The 19,048-nt window shown below is 35.6% G+C and overlaps 1 protein-coding gene across 1 annotated transcript in view; it reads left to right on the top strand.

The window, feature by feature from the left end:
- The first annotated feature begins 357 nt into the window (after positions 1–357).
- The window catches only part of LOC138692732 (uncharacterized), a 42,604-nt gene continuing 23,913 nt past the window's right edge, over positions 358–19,048 (top strand). The window contains exons 1-2 of the mRNA XM_069815923.1: positions 358–470; positions 2,498–2,722. Coding sequence (XP_069672024.1) covers positions 358–470; positions 2,498–2,722 — 338 coding nt within the window. The remainder of the gene's footprint in view (positions 471–2,497; positions 2,723–19,048) is intronic.

Here is a 19,048-nt window from a genome sequence, read left to right as displayed (position 1 = left end):
GACTCCTCCTCTTTGCTTAAGCCTTAGGAAGGGAAGGCTTTAAAGTCTAGGCAGATAGTATCATATCGAAAGAGCCAAAATGGCGGGTGATTATATTAAGTATTTATCGAGCCTTAGGAAGTGCATAACGTTATAAGCAGCGAATCACAAGACACACACATTTAAATGTAGCAACGTGATTGGCTGTTGGAAATAAGAGTGACAGGATTATACCTATAAATTTTCTCTGAGTTATATATTATAAGTAATTTAGGAAATGTATAAGGTAAGTCCTGGCTTCACTATGGTTCACTCATTATCACTTCAATATTGCGATCACAAAGGCCTGCAGCTGCTCTCGATGCTGAGAGAGGCAACATGGCATGGCTGATCACACCCATAGCGAGGGGAGGTGGTGTCATTGGTCACACAAATTACATTGGTTCGTGGTCTAACATTAGCATTCCACTGTGGCTCATAGTCTTCTTAAAGTAAGCATTTTAAATTCTGCCATTTTTTTGTTTCATCACAGATCCCGGAACAGTGTCCATTAAATCGGTGTGGGTAAAGACATATTCTACAACAAAACATAATAACAGACGTTCTCAAAAGAACTTGGAAACAGGATCCACACAACTTACGAGAACAAAGCAAGCAAAGCAACCACTCTGTGAAAGCAAAGAATAATGGCACCACATTACTATCTGATACTACTGATTACTGAGAGTCTATTCAATATTTCTGGCTTCATTATCACAAAATCTACTTCAAAAGTATTCCTTAAAAGTGGGATTTTCCTTAAACCAGTTTCCTTAAAAGCGCGAATTAATTACATTATTCTTATGGTAATTTGGCTGGGCCTTAATAGATTATTCCTTAAAAACGGAATTTCTTAAAAGTGGCAATGTTAAAAAGGGGTTTTACAAGTCTAATATCATACAGTCACGAAGTTTGAGATGATATTTGGCATTTCTCGTGATACAGCGCTGCAAGCAGTTAGCACCTCGGAGTACTAGGAACAATAGACTGTGCCGTACTATTCCACATTGTTCCCTGTGAAGAAAAGTTGTGTAAACTGTGAAATGTTCATTATCGGTTGTAATAAATGTTAATGGCTAAAATACAATAATTGGAATAATAATATGGGACAAGAAAGAGACGTTTGTAGTGCTATAAACTGTAAGAAAAACAAGCTAGAGTTATCCTTCTTCCGAAAGAGCCAGCAAGGTGAGTTCATAAAACATACTATGTACCGTACTTCATGAAAATAATAAATAAACCTTATGTATTTATTATTTCAATAAAGGAAGGAAAGTGTCAAAAACACGATAACGAAAGTATAATATGTTTTGTCGTCTGCTAGGGAAGGGGTCTGTGATGAGTAGAGCTCTATATAGACAGAGTACCGCAAAGTGCTAGGGAAGGGGTCTGTGATGAGTAGAGCTCTATATAGACAGAGTACCGCAAAGGTCGGTGGCTGGACCCAAGTGCTTGCTCTGTTAACATTGCTGGAATAGCGAAATTGACGCTCTCTCTGTTTTTATGCTGCAAATTCCATTCTAGGGCACTGAAATAATTGTAAATACACTGACATGTAGCTAAATGTTTCACGCATGACCTATGAACTTTTAAATGTAACATCTCAATTAGAAGCATTGCAAATACATGTTACTCGCGTATTAGCTCTGGCAAAGAGAGAGAGAGTAAATGTACAATGTAGACCTACTGCAAGTATTACTGTACCTCTTTTTAGCAAATATATTTTGTTATCATTTAGAGACTTATCTAACCTCTCTGTCTGTGATTCATTTTCTTTCAAGGCTTTGTTTAACTTATTTTTGATCACATCAAGCACACCAATTTCCTGCTCCATCTGCTGTGAATCTTTCTCCAGGCCACAGTTGCATTCTCCTGGTGGAATGGGTAAATCTCCACAGTGCTGTTAGCCTGTGTCATACTTAAAATGGAAAATATTATGAAAAATAAGAAAGCTGTAGGCCTAATACAAATTGTATTATATAATTATATATTGTTATAATATAATTAAGATATATAATATATTATATCTTATATTGTATTATATTATGTTAAATTTTATTTATTTATTTTATATATTATTATATTATATCTGCAGTGCTTGGGAAAAGTGACATAAGTCAATTTCCACAAACCTTTTTTGATAATTTATTGACAGATGGCAGACTTATGTGAGGGCGACATTGAACCTCCGGATTCCTTTTCTGTTGGAGCCACTGTTAATTACTGATGATGGGACAGCAGTAACCCCAAAACATGTCTGATTAAAGAAGCCTTGATGAAAATATTGTGTTCATACAACTGTATTAATTATTTATTATATTTAAGTTATATTTTCAGAATATGTGTAATTTGTTATAGATAAATGTGATTTAATAACTTCAATGAAATGTAAGGATGCTGTGAAGCTTTCACTGACATCTCCCACATCCTTGATGGAACAAGAGCTCATAATGATGTTTTTTGTGCTTGTTGTTGATAGTAGTGCTTGTTTGTGTTACCTTACTCGTTTTACTTTGTTCAAGAATGACTTGGAAATTGGTGTGTTAATCGAAGTGCTCTGGTGTCAGAGTTGGAAGCCATACTGCAGGGAAGTGAGCTCTGTCACCGCATGCAGGATACTTCATGAAGGCTGTAGCAATGGATGCTTTAGAAGAGGGTTCACAGACATCCAGTATGTCTACTTCATAGTTAGAAAATGTATAAGGTAAGTAGAGTTAGCACCTAATTTTCGTGTAAATATGGACTTGTGGTGTCACTTTCTTTTTCTACACTTCAGAGTCTAGACATTGTGAAATTTTCAGCTTTACAGCTCTTTCAGTGTTCACTGGATCTGTACTCTTATTGATCTTGTTTAGTCTTTGGATTGTAATAGGAAGCTGTTTTAAGTAGTCTGTAGTTTTTTTCATTCCGAGTAAATAATGTTCTGCCCATTTCACGCTGCATCCTACAACTTCGTTACCGAATTTATTTGGAACTCAACTCTTACATTTTCATTCAAAACTTTCGTTTCAGCTACCTGTATATTTTATCGTATTTATTTTGTGCTAGTGCCCAAATTATCAGCCATAAAGTAAAATGTTTAAGAAGCATTTTAATAGAATAGACATAAAGTCTCTGACTTTACCTTATTTCCTGCCGTTGCAATATGTAACGAGAATTATTCTGAGACTCTTGTTGGTGTTGTGTCTGTCACTACAGAATATATATATATATATATATATATATATATATATATATATGTTAAGTTGCAGTTCTTCCTGTGTCACACTGCTGGGACTCGCACACTAAATAAACTGAAGAGCAGCATTATGCGTTGACATTATTATTTTGAGAAATTAGTTGTAGTAAGCTTATGTTGTTTCAAAATAAAATATAAACGTAACATCTCGTAGAACTCAATTTTGATAGTGCATATTTTTAATGTTTTTTTTTACTTCATTGTTCATGTTTTGTCGTATGATGGTGCATGAATGCATGCATGTTTTAAGATTTGACAGTGCATGGAAATCCAGATATCAGTTAAGCTGAGACAAGAGAAGAAGAGCCAAAGACATAAGAGAGTTTTCACACTCCGCCTGTCTGTAATTCTATCATGATGCCATTAATTGCAGAGCCCATCAGAATCAAGACATATATGCTACTGAAATAAGTAAAGCGCGGATTTCTAAGCACAATCAAATGGTAAAATAGGAACGAAAAATGGTGAAAAGAAGCCCCAAACTAAGAAAAAAGGAATACACGGAAATACGATGATAAATTATTTGTTTCGTAGAACTCTTCCCTTATTGAAGGCTGTCACACTGGAAACAAGAAGATCCACGTCTTTATAATGATTTCCAACAGTTTCAGTGACACGATGCAAGGCACGTCAAGTGAACTAATTTAGGGTAAAGAACTTTTAAACCAGCTCCTGCTTTAACAATATATGCAGCAACATCACTGAGAAATAACAATAAATTGTCATACCGAAACCCTTCTAGCCACAAGAAAAGTAACGAGTCATTGAAAAATTTTGCAACAGTGGAATGATTTACTCTGTCAAGTAGCTATTTGTATATTAAGAAGAAATGATCTGCTGCCTGCTTTCAACTACAGCACTACACACGCACTGTCCCAATGAATCTGTAGTTTCATCAATAGAAATTCGTATGTTTTCGTGCTTCAGTTTATCCCGAATATTACAAATTAATTCTTGAAAACACTGTGGCATATAGTTTTTGGGCAATGTAGATATGTCCAGAACTCTTTTGTTCGTGAATTCTTCTAAAAATACCCGAAGCTGCACATTATTCAATTTCCACAACAGAATGTCGGAACCCGCTAATGCTAGACACAAGTCTTTGAAAAATGTATCACTAGAACTCGATTGTACATTGCTTTCAATCAATTGCTGGTTTAACTTAGATGTATACTTAAACCTCTCCTCATGCCGCATTGTATTAATATGCTGCACAATGTTATACTTTTTCTTCGCAGAAACACTTTTTCACACAACAAACAAAATAAAACACTGCCGAATAATTTCGAGGGAAAAATTGTTCCGGAGCCGGGTATCGAACCTGGGACCTTTGGTTTAACGTACCAACGCTCTACCACTGAGCTACCCGGGAACTCTAACCGACACCGATCCAATTTTTCCCCTTTATATTCACAGACCTCAAAGTGGGCTGACAACCGTCAAGCAACCAACTTTGAGTGCACACTAACTCCATGTGACTTAAATTGTGCACTCGAAGTTGGTTGCTTGATGGTTGTCAGCCCACTTTGAGGTCTGTGGATATAGAGGGGAAAAATTGGATCGGTGTCGGTTAGAGTTCCCGGGTAGCTCAGTGGTAGAGCATTGGTACGTTAAACCAAAGGTCCCGGGTTCGATACCCGGCTACGGAACAATTTTTCCCTCGAAATTATTCAAATCAACTTTACAGGGAGTTATACCTGAAATCTTGATTTGCATAAAACACTGCCGTCCTCATTGAAAATATTACTCCCAAACTCATTTACGCCTTTGCGTAAGAATGCTGATTGAGAGGTTTTTGTGGGTGGCATTCCGTAACTACAACAGCAGCAATCACACAGCTTATTGAACCAACGCGTATTGCACAACATGCACACTGCAGCTTGGAACTCGGGGATTCACCATCCATGCACATGACATTCCTTAACTACAACAGTAGCAATCACACACAGCTTATAGAACCAATGCGTATTGCACAACTTCCACACTGCAGCTTGGAACTCAGGGATTCACCATCCATGCACATGATATTCCTTAACTACAACAGCAGCAATCACACACAGCTTATTGAACCAACGCGTACTGCACAACTTCCACACTGCAGCTTGGAACTCGGGGATTCACCATCCATGCACATGACATTCCTTAACTACAACAGCAGCAATCACACACAGCTTATTGAACCAACGCGTATTGCACAACTTCCACACTGCAGCTTGGAACTCGGGGATTCACCATCCAGGCACATGACATTCCTTAACTACAACAGCAGCAATCACACAGCTTATTGAACCAACATGTATTGCAAAACTTGCACACTGCAGCTTGGAACTCGGGGATTCACCATCCATGCACATGACATTCCTTAACTACAACAGCAGCAATCACACACAGCTTATTGAACCAACGCGTATTGCACAACTTCCACACTGCAGCTTGGAACTCAGGGATTCACCATCCATGCACATGACATTCCTTAACTACAACAGCAGCAATCACAAACCTCATTGAACCAATGCGTATTGCTCAACTTGCACACTGCAGCTTGGAACTCGGGGATTCATCATCCATGCACATGACATTCCTTAACTACAATGGCAGCAATCACACACACCTCATTGAACCAACGCGTGTTGCACAACTTGCACACTGCAGCTTGGAACTTAGGCACCCATATGCTGTATGGCTCCATACAGATAAAATTTTCTTTTCCCCATACGATTAAATAAAAAATTGTGGATTTCCATTATGATGTATCGCCTCCATGACAGCACTGGATGCTGCTCTTTCTTCTGAAAACATTTGCATCAACAAAATGTCTTCTACACCTAAATCTTCATATAATGCCACAATTTGTAGCCTTTCTTCCATTTCCTTATGAAGGAGAAACATATACGATTACGATGACTTAACAATAACAATAAACAAATGAGCGCGAATGTTATTGATGACTCAGCTGATTTGGAGGTATTTTCTATTCATGACGAACCTGCTGTGATTACAAAAAAAAATGTATTTTGATTGTTTTCAATTTCTATTTTATACAGATGTAATAGTAAATAATTGTATATTATTATTAATCTGGTATATTTGACATAAAAATCTTCATGGCAATACTAATTACGTTTCAGACGAAAGTATAACATGTTCAAAAAATATTTGGAATACAAAAATATTCACAAACCATAATAAGTCTCCACAAGAGGTTGATGAATTTCACTGATCCGAGCAATTCCTTCAAACAGTAGAGTCAACATATCAGCATAGATAACACTAGCTCGCTTAGTAGAAGGGTTCGTCTCCAAGGCAAACAGCAGATTCTTATGAGCTGTTTCTTGAAGCTAGAAATAAAAAAGGCAAGTGCTAAAATTGTACAAAATGTATAAGCATAACATATTTCTTAGTTCGCTTTCCACCTCTGAAAACATGTTACTTCAAAAGAGATGCAAGTCCACCGAAAAAGTACAGAAAATACCTTTAATACACAGTATATACACACCTAAGAACAGGCCAAACCTTCTATGTCTATGTCGATAAGTGTGAGCTAGTAAATGTTCTTAATATGCAGAATCAAAATATAGTAGCATCTTGCAGAAATGCGCTCAGTTAATGTTTTCTCAATAGAACACTTTTTAATATACAAATATAACAAAATATCTTATCTCTCAACACGACATTTTTTGGTTGAAGTTTCTATACAGTCAACTCCGGACCAGCATATTTCGTTCACTATATCCGAGGTTCACTGAAACCGAAGAATCTGTTTTTATACTACAGATATTGTTAAAAACACAGGATAGATTACGTTCAATGTAAGTAATAATGTTCACTTTTTTATAGTCATTAGGCAGTAGGTTCTGACCGACTTCGCACCCCCCTCCATTAATCAGGAAGGTATGTTTACTGAGTAAGCGGCCTTGGTAATTCCTTGAGTTCACTTTTACAAAGATATGGAAGAAAGGGTTGACAACAGCTGTAATCCTGCTTGTATTTACCCTTTGGTCATCACTCTACTCCCTTTTACGAAAGAAAACAGTTTCTCTTCCTACTCATTAATAACCTCTTTTAAAGGAGTCAAAACTGAACTGAACATTAGTTCTAGTGTAAAAAATTCACCTCAAAACAGGCTTATTATCCTACCAAATTATTCAGTTTTAACAAATTTATTGTACGTACAAAAACACTCGTTGCGCACTTTTCATTTGTAATTTCTTGTCCATTTATTTAATAAGAATAATACTTTTAACTGCTAAAATGACAATAATACTTTTTCTTTTACTGTGAAATTTTATGAACACAACTCTCAACAACTGCGCATCAAACCAAAAAAATTTACCAATAATTACTGATGAAAAGGTAGCATCAGTGGTGATATTGAAGAAGTTTAACAACCAGTTCTCTCATGTGTACCTAGGCTAAAAAAAATACGGTATATGTCCATGGTAATTGCAAATCTTACCTAAAAATAATTTAACAACCGGTTTATCTGAACTGGTGCAAACTGGCTGAATATCACCATTGGGTGGCATGACATTAGTCATTGTCAATGTTCTGACACCAACCCAGACCTGTTCACCAGATGTTCCAGTTCTGATACTGCAAATGAGCATGAATATGATGTATAGGTAAGAGGTAAGAGAGTCCCTTTATAACCTGTCTTGATAACATAATTTTAAACTTGACTGGTTTTTAGCACAAATGCGTAGGCCTATTATATTCGCCAATTTTTTTTTCTGGATTTTAGGATAAAAAATTGGTGTGCGCATTATATTCGATGGCGTAAATACGGTATTTTCGCGTTCTTACATTTCATGACAAACCAAATTTTCGAGCAAATTGAATTAGGACGTATAAATGAAGTTTTGTACCTCTCAGGGTTCAAAATACGATAAGTGCGAAAAATGTATAAGTGAAATAAATTAACATGAAAAGTATAAGAATTTTGCCGGAACTTAAGCAAAAAAGTATAAGTGAGAAAATGTATAAGTAAGAAATGCACAAATGAAGTTTTATTGTATTTGTACCTCACCTTGCATATTTTTTAAAATTCTGAATCTAATTTTATTTACTCATACTCTCAAAATATATAAAACATCTCAATATAATTCTAACTGCAGCTTCTTTGGTGCTTTGCAAATGTATATCCCATTTCGTATTTGACACAAATATAATTAAATTCATAAGACTTAGCCAGATCTCTTTATGTGGGAGATGTCCGAGCTAAAGCTCAGAAATACTAAAGCATAAATAAAATTATCCTACCAAAACATTATTTTTGAAGATAAACATATTAGAATAGAAAACAAAGACAGAAAAATTGAAGTAAGAACTGCATGATTTTGCAATATTACCTTTGAACATCGGTACAATGAGAACTTAATCAGACCTTCATCTTGCATTCCAAGAAGAGGAAAGATTTTTAAAAATCTCTCTACTGATACTAAATCGTCAGCACGCACTGCTTCGTCAAATTTCTGTGTAACGACAGCCCCAAGCTGGGTTGCAGCTTCATGCAGTAGTGAAAATGAGTTCGTAACACTTGTGCAATCTAGAACAGAAAATCAATTCAATTATCAACTGCACACATATTTCCCTCAAATGCCACCACATTGTCTTTCGACATTTCTGGGTTTTTTTCTCTTGCCAGTGGATTATGTGTAACCCACTTCTGAGGTTGGAAGGCAGAGTTACACTGCCCAATGATATTGTATGGTTGTGCAGTGCCAGGAGAAATCTGAACCTAAATTCCAGATCATGGATGAACACAAGAACAGTTCCCTTTAAGGAAACTTCCTGCGCTCTAACCAGAATCGAACTTGGAACCTCATGAACTGTGGCCAGAAACTCTGAGGCTGATCACAGCACAAATATGAGATAAGTTATATAATTTTACATTTATGTAGGTTCTAAATGATTTACTTTGATTATAAATAATTAATATAATGATTCACATGTAAACGAAAAGAGATAATGCCATTGCATCACCCTGTCTACATATGTATAATCCTGATTTAATGTTCCTGTAGTCAATGAATTCGCGGATTTTATGGCTTGTTTTCTTTTAACCTAGAGAATATACCACACACATAAGTTCAAAACCCAATTTAAGCAAACTCAGTTCTATAACATACCCACATTTAAGAAAAGAATCCTTGGAGAATTTTAGGCTGCACAACTAGAATTATTTTAAAAAATGTAGAATTTCCCCAATACTCTCCCCCTCCTCACTCTCCCCTCTTTTATGATTATCTCTTATATTTAGTGGAAGCCCCACTTAAGGAAATAAAGAAAACAAGGTCCCCAATGATTCATTAAATAGAGGTTGTACTTCATTTAAAGGTATGTGCTACTGATTTTTAAGACTTCCACAATTTTTATATGATTTCAATTAAATTTTAATCACCAATTTCTTTCCTTTAAGATTACATGATGTTGTTGAAATTTTAAGAATTTTTGGTTTCTAAATTTGATTCATAAAAAATTAAATAGACAAATTCATATCTTACCAATAAATTAGATTACACATGAAAGAATAAAGATCTGTTTCTATTTTCACGGCTTGACATCTAGCTGAAGAGTAATGAGACTGTGTATTCGATTTTTGTTTTTATTTGTGGTTCCGAATAAACAAATTATCTTGAATTTTTTTAAATTTTTTTCTTAAGGTCATGCATTGGCTGTATTTTTCAAGCAACATAAAAATAAAATAAAAAATGTCCCTGGAATACAGTGTTTAAAATATGTAGTAAAAATGCCATTGCATTATCTTACTTAGTTTTTGATAAGTCTGAATTCCTAGATTGAAAAATGCAAAAAAATATTATATCCCAGAAACTGCGTTTAAAGGTTAGATGGCCTGGTTAGCTTACGGCCCTTTAAAAGAATTAATATTTAGGTCACCTACAATTCGAATAATGAAACGAAACAAATATTTATCATAGACCATATGAGTTTTTGGTGGGAAAATTTAAAAATGGTAAAAATTGAAATATTTCATCAGAACTGAACTCAGTAGGGCATACCCTTAAGTGAGAAATATTCTTCCTTTTGCAATATTTACAGTAGATGGGCTATATACTGGATGTATTAATTATAACTGAAAGTCCATTTATGTGCAAAAACAGAGCAACGTTTTTTCAATGTCATGTTCAATAGTCCAATAGTTGGTTACCTGCTTATTCAGATGTCTACCGAAAATGTGAAACAAAAATTAGTTACAGTTTAGTTACGTACTACAACTTATCAATTATTCATAAGCACAATGAAAAAACATTAAACGCATTTTATTTAACTAATGATTTGTCATCAGACTTTTTTTCTTTTTGTTAAGTTTATTTATACACACTTTAACATTCACGGTCATCTCGCGTGTTTTAGTATCTGTGTCAGGGGCGTGCGGTGTAATTTTTGTGTGGGTAAGCTCTGAAGTTTACTTGTTGGCATTTTTTTATACATATTAATCATCACTTATGAAACTTTCAGCTTTTCTCAAAACCTATATATATATTTATCTTCACAAAAATAGCCAATTAAAGAAATGGCAGTTCTGAATAGTTCATTCTCTATTTGTAATATTTTTTACCCGTAAAACTAAAGAAAAAAGGTATTTTACTAACAACTTCAAATGAATGTAACTCTGAAAATATTGCGATTAGAACAAACGTTTATATGACTTTTTTCTCAGAATGTCTTCGGAAATAAGCTCCGTCATATTTTGCAAGGTAATTGAGCACATCTAAATATTCCTTTGTTAACTGCCTCTTCAGACTCACAATGACCACGAAATGGCAATTAATGCATGGCTAGAAAACAGACTGTATCAATTAACCTCTGCAATATTTCCCTGTTCTTTCGCACCATTTCATTGTGTTGCTCGACACTGACACGAAATTGTGAATCTAACTGTACGTCTATTCGAGATGATCCAAATTACTTAAATTGTAAAAATATGAGCCTGTGACTTTTCATGTTTATTAATGGCATTGTGCAGATTGTTCAGATTATCATAACCATTTTTAGACCAAACTGTTTCTTCTTTAGAAAACATAAGACAGGGCCAGCAAAAGAGTTTATTTAATTTTGCACTTCCTGCAACCTACTGAGTTTTCTGATATTGGGACGCTTGAAAATGTCGAGTACCGTATATTCTTTTCCTTTGTCTTTATGAGCTGCAAAAAGCGTTGGCTTTTCAGGACATGGTCGATCATTTTGTATCATGTTTAATTTTTCTTGTAAAGAATGTAGTCGAAATGTGTGTTTCAATAATTGTTCGATAGGACATAACGAATCGCCCATTCTTAATCAATACCGTATTTAGTTTATACACAGGAAACTACGACATAAATTGAGGGGTTTGCCGGAAAAAGGGCGTATACGTCAATATGGCGAATTGAGATACATGCAATCTAAGATTTTAAAACGCACCTGAATAAAATGTTATACACGCACGCAGCCCTGTCCTGCAGGTATGTACAGTACAATCAAAACAAAATTTCGCTACTATAATTATTCACTACATTTTAAACCGTTTTCCCGAAGAAGGGCGTATAGGTCTATCTGCCTTTCTTCCGGCAAAGCCCTCAATTGTCACTCACAAAGAAACAAAATCTTCAAATAACTGAGAGATCCTTAACACTATCTCAACTGACAAACAAATCGCATGTTTCATACATACTGCCAAATTCAACAATCAACACTAGTATTCTTCTGCAGGAACTTAACAAGCCAGGACAAGCGATAATCCTAGCGCTTATTCTTGCGTGTACGAGCATATATTATTATATACTAGGAAATTTTCCCTCCTTGTCTACTGTCCGCGCATGCGCCAGCACTGTAAATGAGGCTTCAGGCAAGCTGTGAACGAAGAGCTGCCTTACTGCAGAAATGTAGTTAATGCAGAACATTTATATATGAAGTGCAGAATACAGTTCATTAAAAATGTTCATCTATAAGTTGAATGAGATAAAATTGATGCATTAATTTGAAGTGTGTCTACTAGGGTATGCGGTGCTTACCCCGCTTGCCCTAAATGCACGCCCCTGATCTGTGTGTATATAAATAAGCCCCTTTTACTATTCCTGTTTCTATTGTTGTGTTGTAGATAGTTTGTGTGTAGGTAACCGACTCAAATTTTCGATTAATGTTTATGATATTGGTGACTCATACCTTCTACATAATTGATGAATTGTTTATGCTTGTAAATTGAATTATTCTACTTAAATGACATGTACAATTTTATATAGCTCAACTAAAATATGTTTTTATATTGACTTAATCTGTTTACTATGTATTGTATTTTTTGTTTAGCATAACTGATGAATTGTATGTACTGTAAATTGAATAGTATACTGTATAGGTCAACTGATGAATTGTTTAAGCTTATAAATTGAATTAATCTACTTCATATGAATTGTATAGCTTAACGAAAATAAGTTTGTAAATTGAACTAATTTGATTGTATATGTTTGTATAGTTTGGCTGATTAATTGTATATGTTCTTAAAATGATTACTAGTCAGTGTAGCTCTACTGATGAATTGTATATAGACCTACTGTAAATTGAATGGTAATATGTATAGCTCAACTGATGAATTGTTTATGATTATAAATTGAATTAATCTACTTGATATTAATTGCACAAATTTGTATAGCTTAATGAAAGTATGCTACTTTGTATTGTATATATTTGTATAGATTTGGCCGATGAATTGTATATGCCTTAAATTGAATAGTAATCTATATAGCTCTACTGATAAATTGTTTGTGTTTGTAATTTGAAGTAGTTTGCATGATATGTATTATCAATTTCTGTATATCACAACTGGTTGAATTGTTTATGCCTTAAATTTAATTAAATTGTTTTGTATTATAATATAGCTCAACTTATGAATGATCGTTTGCGTTTGTAAATTTAATAATCTGATTGGCTATGTATTGTATACTTTTAGTAGAGCCATCGATGTTAGTCAGTCGACAGACTCGCTGGGCTGCTGATCCGGAGCTGCGTTCGGGCTTGGGTTGGATCCCCCTTTGGACTTTGGTTTCTTCGGAGGTTTTCCCCAGCCGTGGGACTGAAGCTGGATGGTCTATGGCGAGTCCTTGGCATCAACCCCTTTGATTTGATTACCCCCTTTGATTTGATTACCTGGTTGGGTTTTTCCGAGGTTTCCCCCACCGAAAAGGCAAATGCCGGGTAATATTTTGGCGAATCCTCGGACCTCATCTCATCTCACTACATCTCGCCAAAATGTAAAAAAATTGTACAAAATTGTAAAAATTGTAGAAAATTACTAAATTGTAAAACTATAAAAATTTGTAAAAATTGTAATTGTAATATTGTAAAATGTTGACATGTTCCACATCTTAAAGCTTCATTGCTCATGTAAGATCTATGGAATAAAATAAATGAATGAATGAATGAATGAATGAATGAACTGAGCTGGTGATGAATCATGGTATGCAAGTTTTCAATCCGGCCTTTGTGACTAAGTGAAACCATGAAAAACACCAGTCAGATTGGTCGGCCATGGGGTTTGAACCTGGGATCTCCTGAATGCGAGTCGCAAATGCTACTACCTGAGTCAACTCGTTCAGTAACATCAGACTTGTTCCACAGGTCATCTGATCTTCAGTTCAATGGACGAGCAGCCAACTTTTCTCCCAGCCTTCTAGACTATATCAGACTTACATATGTAATCACTATCGACCACTGTAACAGAGGCAGTTGTGACAACATTAAATAAGTGAAGCAGAATAATAGTATGTGTAATTTCGTTATTCACGACTATTCAAGTCTTTTAAATTCGTTACTTTCGTTACCAATTGCTTAAATGAGTTATTTTTAGTTACTTTTGTTAGCAGTAGACGCCCTGTTATTTTTGGACCTATCTGAACACAATGGTATTTTTAAGAATGATGAAAACTCTTATCAAAGCTTTCTTTGAAAGAAAAGTAAAGTCAGGTCATATGTCAGAGTTTAACAAGTGAAAGAAGCCTGTCCCTGAATGAGAGATCTCCAGGCAAAATTTACCCGTTGCTTGTCGTCGTCTATATTAGAATTCTCTTGTATTCATCATCCTTAGCTATCATTTCACCATCAAGGTAATCTTTCAACTTATGGTATATAAAGAGCTTCTTCGATAACGTGATAACAATAGAATACACAGTAGGCTACATAAAAAATCTAAGCTATACACTAACACTGCCAGTTATACCTTCATATGTGCAGTACGTTTTGACTACCAGCAGTTACAATAACTATCTCTTGAATCAGCAACTGTTTCATTTTACATTAAAATTCTGTTCATTATGACATTAAAAATTCATACCTTCAGCCACATCATCAGCAGTCTGTTTCAAAAGATGTTGATCCACTGAAAGAAAGCGATGTACATGGGCTGCTGCTTCCTCACCCCATCATTACACAGCTGAAGATCTGAACTCTCTGCTGGCACTCTGCTCTATAGAACACATGTAATATGGGATTAAAACAATAATACTTTTTAGCATACAGTAACACAACAATATAAATATTGTGAAAAAAGTTCCATTAAAAACTACACAATGAAAAATAATCATAAGATTTTATAGCATACAGTAACGTAACAGTATAATGAGAAAGAAGTCGCGTTAAAAACTACACAAAATTTTTTCCTTCCCTTTTTAAATTTTCTTTCTCTTCCAACCATTCCATATTTCAACCTAATCTTGATGGTTACATTTGATTTCAACCACTCAAAGTAATTCAAGAAATAATGAACAAAATGTACATTAAATATTACTGCCAATATATCGAAAACTTCGATCTGTGATTATTACAAAAATAGCCCTTTATCACTATTATTTCAAAAGTATGAAAAAAGATCATTAGCTATACTATCCAACTACAGAAGATAAGAAAGGAAATATGCTGACCTGCACAAATGAAATTTCAAGATGGAGGGAGCACTTCAGCGAAATGCTAAATTGTTCACCCCCAAACAAGTTTATTAAGTATCAAGCACAAAACAACGACCAAGATACTGAAGGACCAGACTTGAGGGATATAAATCTGTTAAAAATTTAAAACAATAAACCTTATGAAAGGAAATTATCATATATTATTATCCCCATTCATAAAAAAGGGAGATGACAACTTTCAAAATTTCTATCATAGACAACTTTCAGAATTTATATCACTGTGTAACGAAATATATGAGAAAGGCAAATGGCCTCAAGATTTCACAGACAGTGATGCTGCCAGTACCAAAGAAAAATAATGCCAAAAAATGTAATGAGTTCAGGACTATCAACTTGATATCGCACTCAGCAAAGATTCTCCTGCGAATACTGAATCGATGTTTATATTCTAAGAGGAAGGAGAGTTGAAAGAGGAAAAATTTGGCATTGGGGAGAGAAAAGGTACGAGAGATGTAACTGGACCGCAATCAGCAAGAGATATCAGAAAAAAAAAGTAAAGAAACGTATGTAATATTTGTGGTGGTAGAAAAGGTTTTAATAAAATGCACTAGAATAAATTTATGCAAATCGTGAAGAAATTTGGTGTGATTAGGAAAGAGAGGAGGCTATTAAGTAATCCTTATATGAAACAGTGAGTCAAAGTTAGAATAGGTCAAGAAATGTCATAGGGAAGTGGAGTAAGGACAGAGGTATGACAAGGATGCTCTTTATCACCTTCCCTGTTTAACAGCTACTTGAAGGATTTAGAGAAGAACTATTTTCAGAACATGGAAGGGGTGATAGTAGGAGGAAGAATAAAGTGCATAAGATTTGCTGACGACATGGCGTTGTTAGTAGAAAAAGAAGATGATAATAAGGAATATGCTAATGGAGCTAAATGAGAGCTGAGAGCAGTATGGGATGAAGATAACGGAGACCATAGTTACTGGTAGAAAAATAAAGGTGATAAATGTGCGAATTCGAAATGAGTCAGTAGAACAAGTAGACAGCTTCAGATACTTGGAGTGTAGGAACATGAGCTGTTGCCAGGAAGTCAAAAGGAGAATAGCAATGACAAAGGAAGTTTCTAATAGAAAAAGGAGCATTTTCTACGAAACTTTGGAAGAAGAACTATGAGACCAGTGAACAGTTTTGTGTGGAATGTGACTTTGTATGAGACAGCAGACAAAATAAGAAATGAAGCAGTGCTGGAAAGAGTAGGTGAAGAAACAATAATGCTGAAACTGGACAGGAAATTAAAGAGAAATTGGCTACATCACACACGCACGCATGCACAGATATGTAATAAAAGGGTTTTAAAACACTCCACATTCATTGATTTCCAATATACACTATTCTCTGCTTGTCCAAAGATCTTTCAGCACTCTCTTACAGATGGGACCTCTCCAGCTCCTTCAGTATTGGCTTCATTTCTTTTCCCTCGTCCAATAGTCAGCTCTTATCCACCTTTCATACCATAGTCATCCCTTAGCCATTCTTTATACATCTAAGAAATTCAAATGTTAAATCACTTATAACTGTAATCTCTCTGAATTCGCAAAAAGAAAATGTATTCTGTTTAAAATCATCACTCACCTGGCAATATCTAGCCGACACACTTTAGCACTAACATTCTCTGCCAGAGTTGAAGTAAATGTTATCATCTCGGCAAGTTTCTGGGCATCAGAATGGACGATCTGGCAATACTTTGGTAATGCCACGAAGTTTTGCTTCTAGGTGACACTGTCTCGAAAGAAGGGTCTCCAGTCCATTATCAATTTCATCCTGTAATAATTTACTTAACAGTAGAGTATTCTTTATCATTTCCGTATTATTTCAGTTACCCTGAGTTAAGAATTTGATTAAATAAGAACAATTAATATAATTGTTCATTTAAGAGTCCATGTATTGTGGGTTCCTATCACCACGGCATGGTGCGTCCTCAGGTTGCGGATCGAGGAAACGGCCTCCAGATATGGAGGGTAGCTGTGAATATATTGAATAAGCAGTCGTGGACAGCCGATGAGGGGTGGTCCTCCAGCTTGGGGGTTGGGCGAAGGGCTAACAACCCATCACCGTAAAAAACAGCTTGTTACGAATCCTTCAAATAAGCCTCGGAATGGGACTGATTCTCTGGCACGACCACAGCAAAGGAATAAGGTTTTGAGATTTGGTACCTGGAATGTTACAAGTCTATATAGAACAGGATGGGTAACATTAGTAGCAAAAGAAATAGCTAGATATAGAATAGACTTTGTGGGAGTACAGGAGGTTAGGTTAGATGGAAATGGTAGAAGACAAAGAGGAGATTATTTGTTGTATTATGGGGAAGGAAACGATAATCACCAATTAGGAACAGGATTCTTTATTCATAAAAGAATAAAATCAGCAGTAAAAAAGGTCGAATTTATCAGTGATAGGTTATCGTATTTAGTACTTAAGGGTAGATGGTGCGATATCGTAGTTATAAACGCTCATGCCCCTACAGAAGAGAAAGACGACCATATAAAGGATAGCTTCTATGAGGAATAAGATGCTTAGGAAAATATTCGGGGCTAAGAGGGATGAAGTTACAGGAGAATGGAGAAAGTTACACAACACAGAACTGCACGCATTGTATTCTTCACCTGACATAATTAGGAACATTAAATCCAGAAGTTTGAGATGGGCAGGGCATGTAGCACGTATGGGCGAATCCAGAAATGCATATAGAGTGTTAGTTGGGAGGCAGGAGGGAAAAAGACCTTTAGGGAGACCGAGACGTAGGTGGGAGGATAATATTAAAATGGATTTGAGGGAGGTGGGGCATGATGATAGAGAATGGATTAATCTTGCTCAGGATAGGGACCTATGGCGGGCTTATGTGAGGGCGGCAATGAACCTCCGGGTTCCTTAAAAGCCAGTAAGTAAGTAAGTTCATTTAAGAGTTCCACAAATTTACATTTTAAATTTTCATACTAGGACCCTATTGTATTACGTACAAAAGCAAATAAAGTGTGAATTACGAAACAGAAAAAAAATTCTATCATTTTAATTACGTGGCAATGAAACAACATGCGAATCTGCAATACATATTCAGGAGGTACACACATAATTAAGACAAAATATACCGGTAATTTGAATGAGCATTAATTTATTGTCCAAAATTAAACTTGATCCTTACATTTAAAGCTGTGCACATAATGCTAGGCCCTAATAGACAACAGGAACAAAACAATTACTCTGATCTTCCAGGTTTCAAGCAGAGAAGTTTGTTAGCACAAAATAAACTTCATGGAAAGCGGCAGCGGCAGTGGAAAGAAAGAATGATGTGAAACTGATCAGGAAGAGGAAAAGGAATTGGTTGAGAAGAAACTGCCCTCTGAAAGATACACTGGAAGGAATGGTGAACAGGAGAAGAGTTTGGGTCAGAAGAAGATATCAGATGATAGACGACATTAAGATATATGGATCATATGCGGAGACTGAAAGGAAGGCAAAAAATAGAAAAGATTGGAGAATTTTGGGTTTGCAGTGAAAGATCTGCCCTTGGGCAGAACGCTATGAATGAATTGTTTGTTATGCAAGTCTAGTTTTCAGGTAAAGCTCCTATGAAGCAGACTTCAATAATTTCAAGGAAAAAATTGTTTCGGGGTCGGGTATCAATCCTGGGACCTCTGATTGAACATACCAGCGCTCCACCAACTGAGCTACCCAGAAACTCCACCTGACACCGTTTCAATTTTTCCCCTTATATCCACACAACTCGAGTCTGAAAAGATGCCAGAGACCCACATCGAGTGTACACAAACTCTGTGCAATTTAGAATTGTGGTTTTCTGTAAACGTACCTACAGTAACGTATATAGGCCTATTATGCA

This window comes from Periplaneta americana, chromosome 17, assembly GCF_040183065.1.
Source record: "Periplaneta americana isolate PAMFEO1 chromosome 17, P.americana_PAMFEO1_priV1, whole genome shotgun sequence".
NCBI classification, from domain to species: Eukaryota; Metazoa; Arthropoda; class Insecta; order Blattodea; family Blattidae; genus Periplaneta; species Periplaneta americana.
This window is presented reverse-complemented; position numbering and strand designations above follow the sequence as displayed.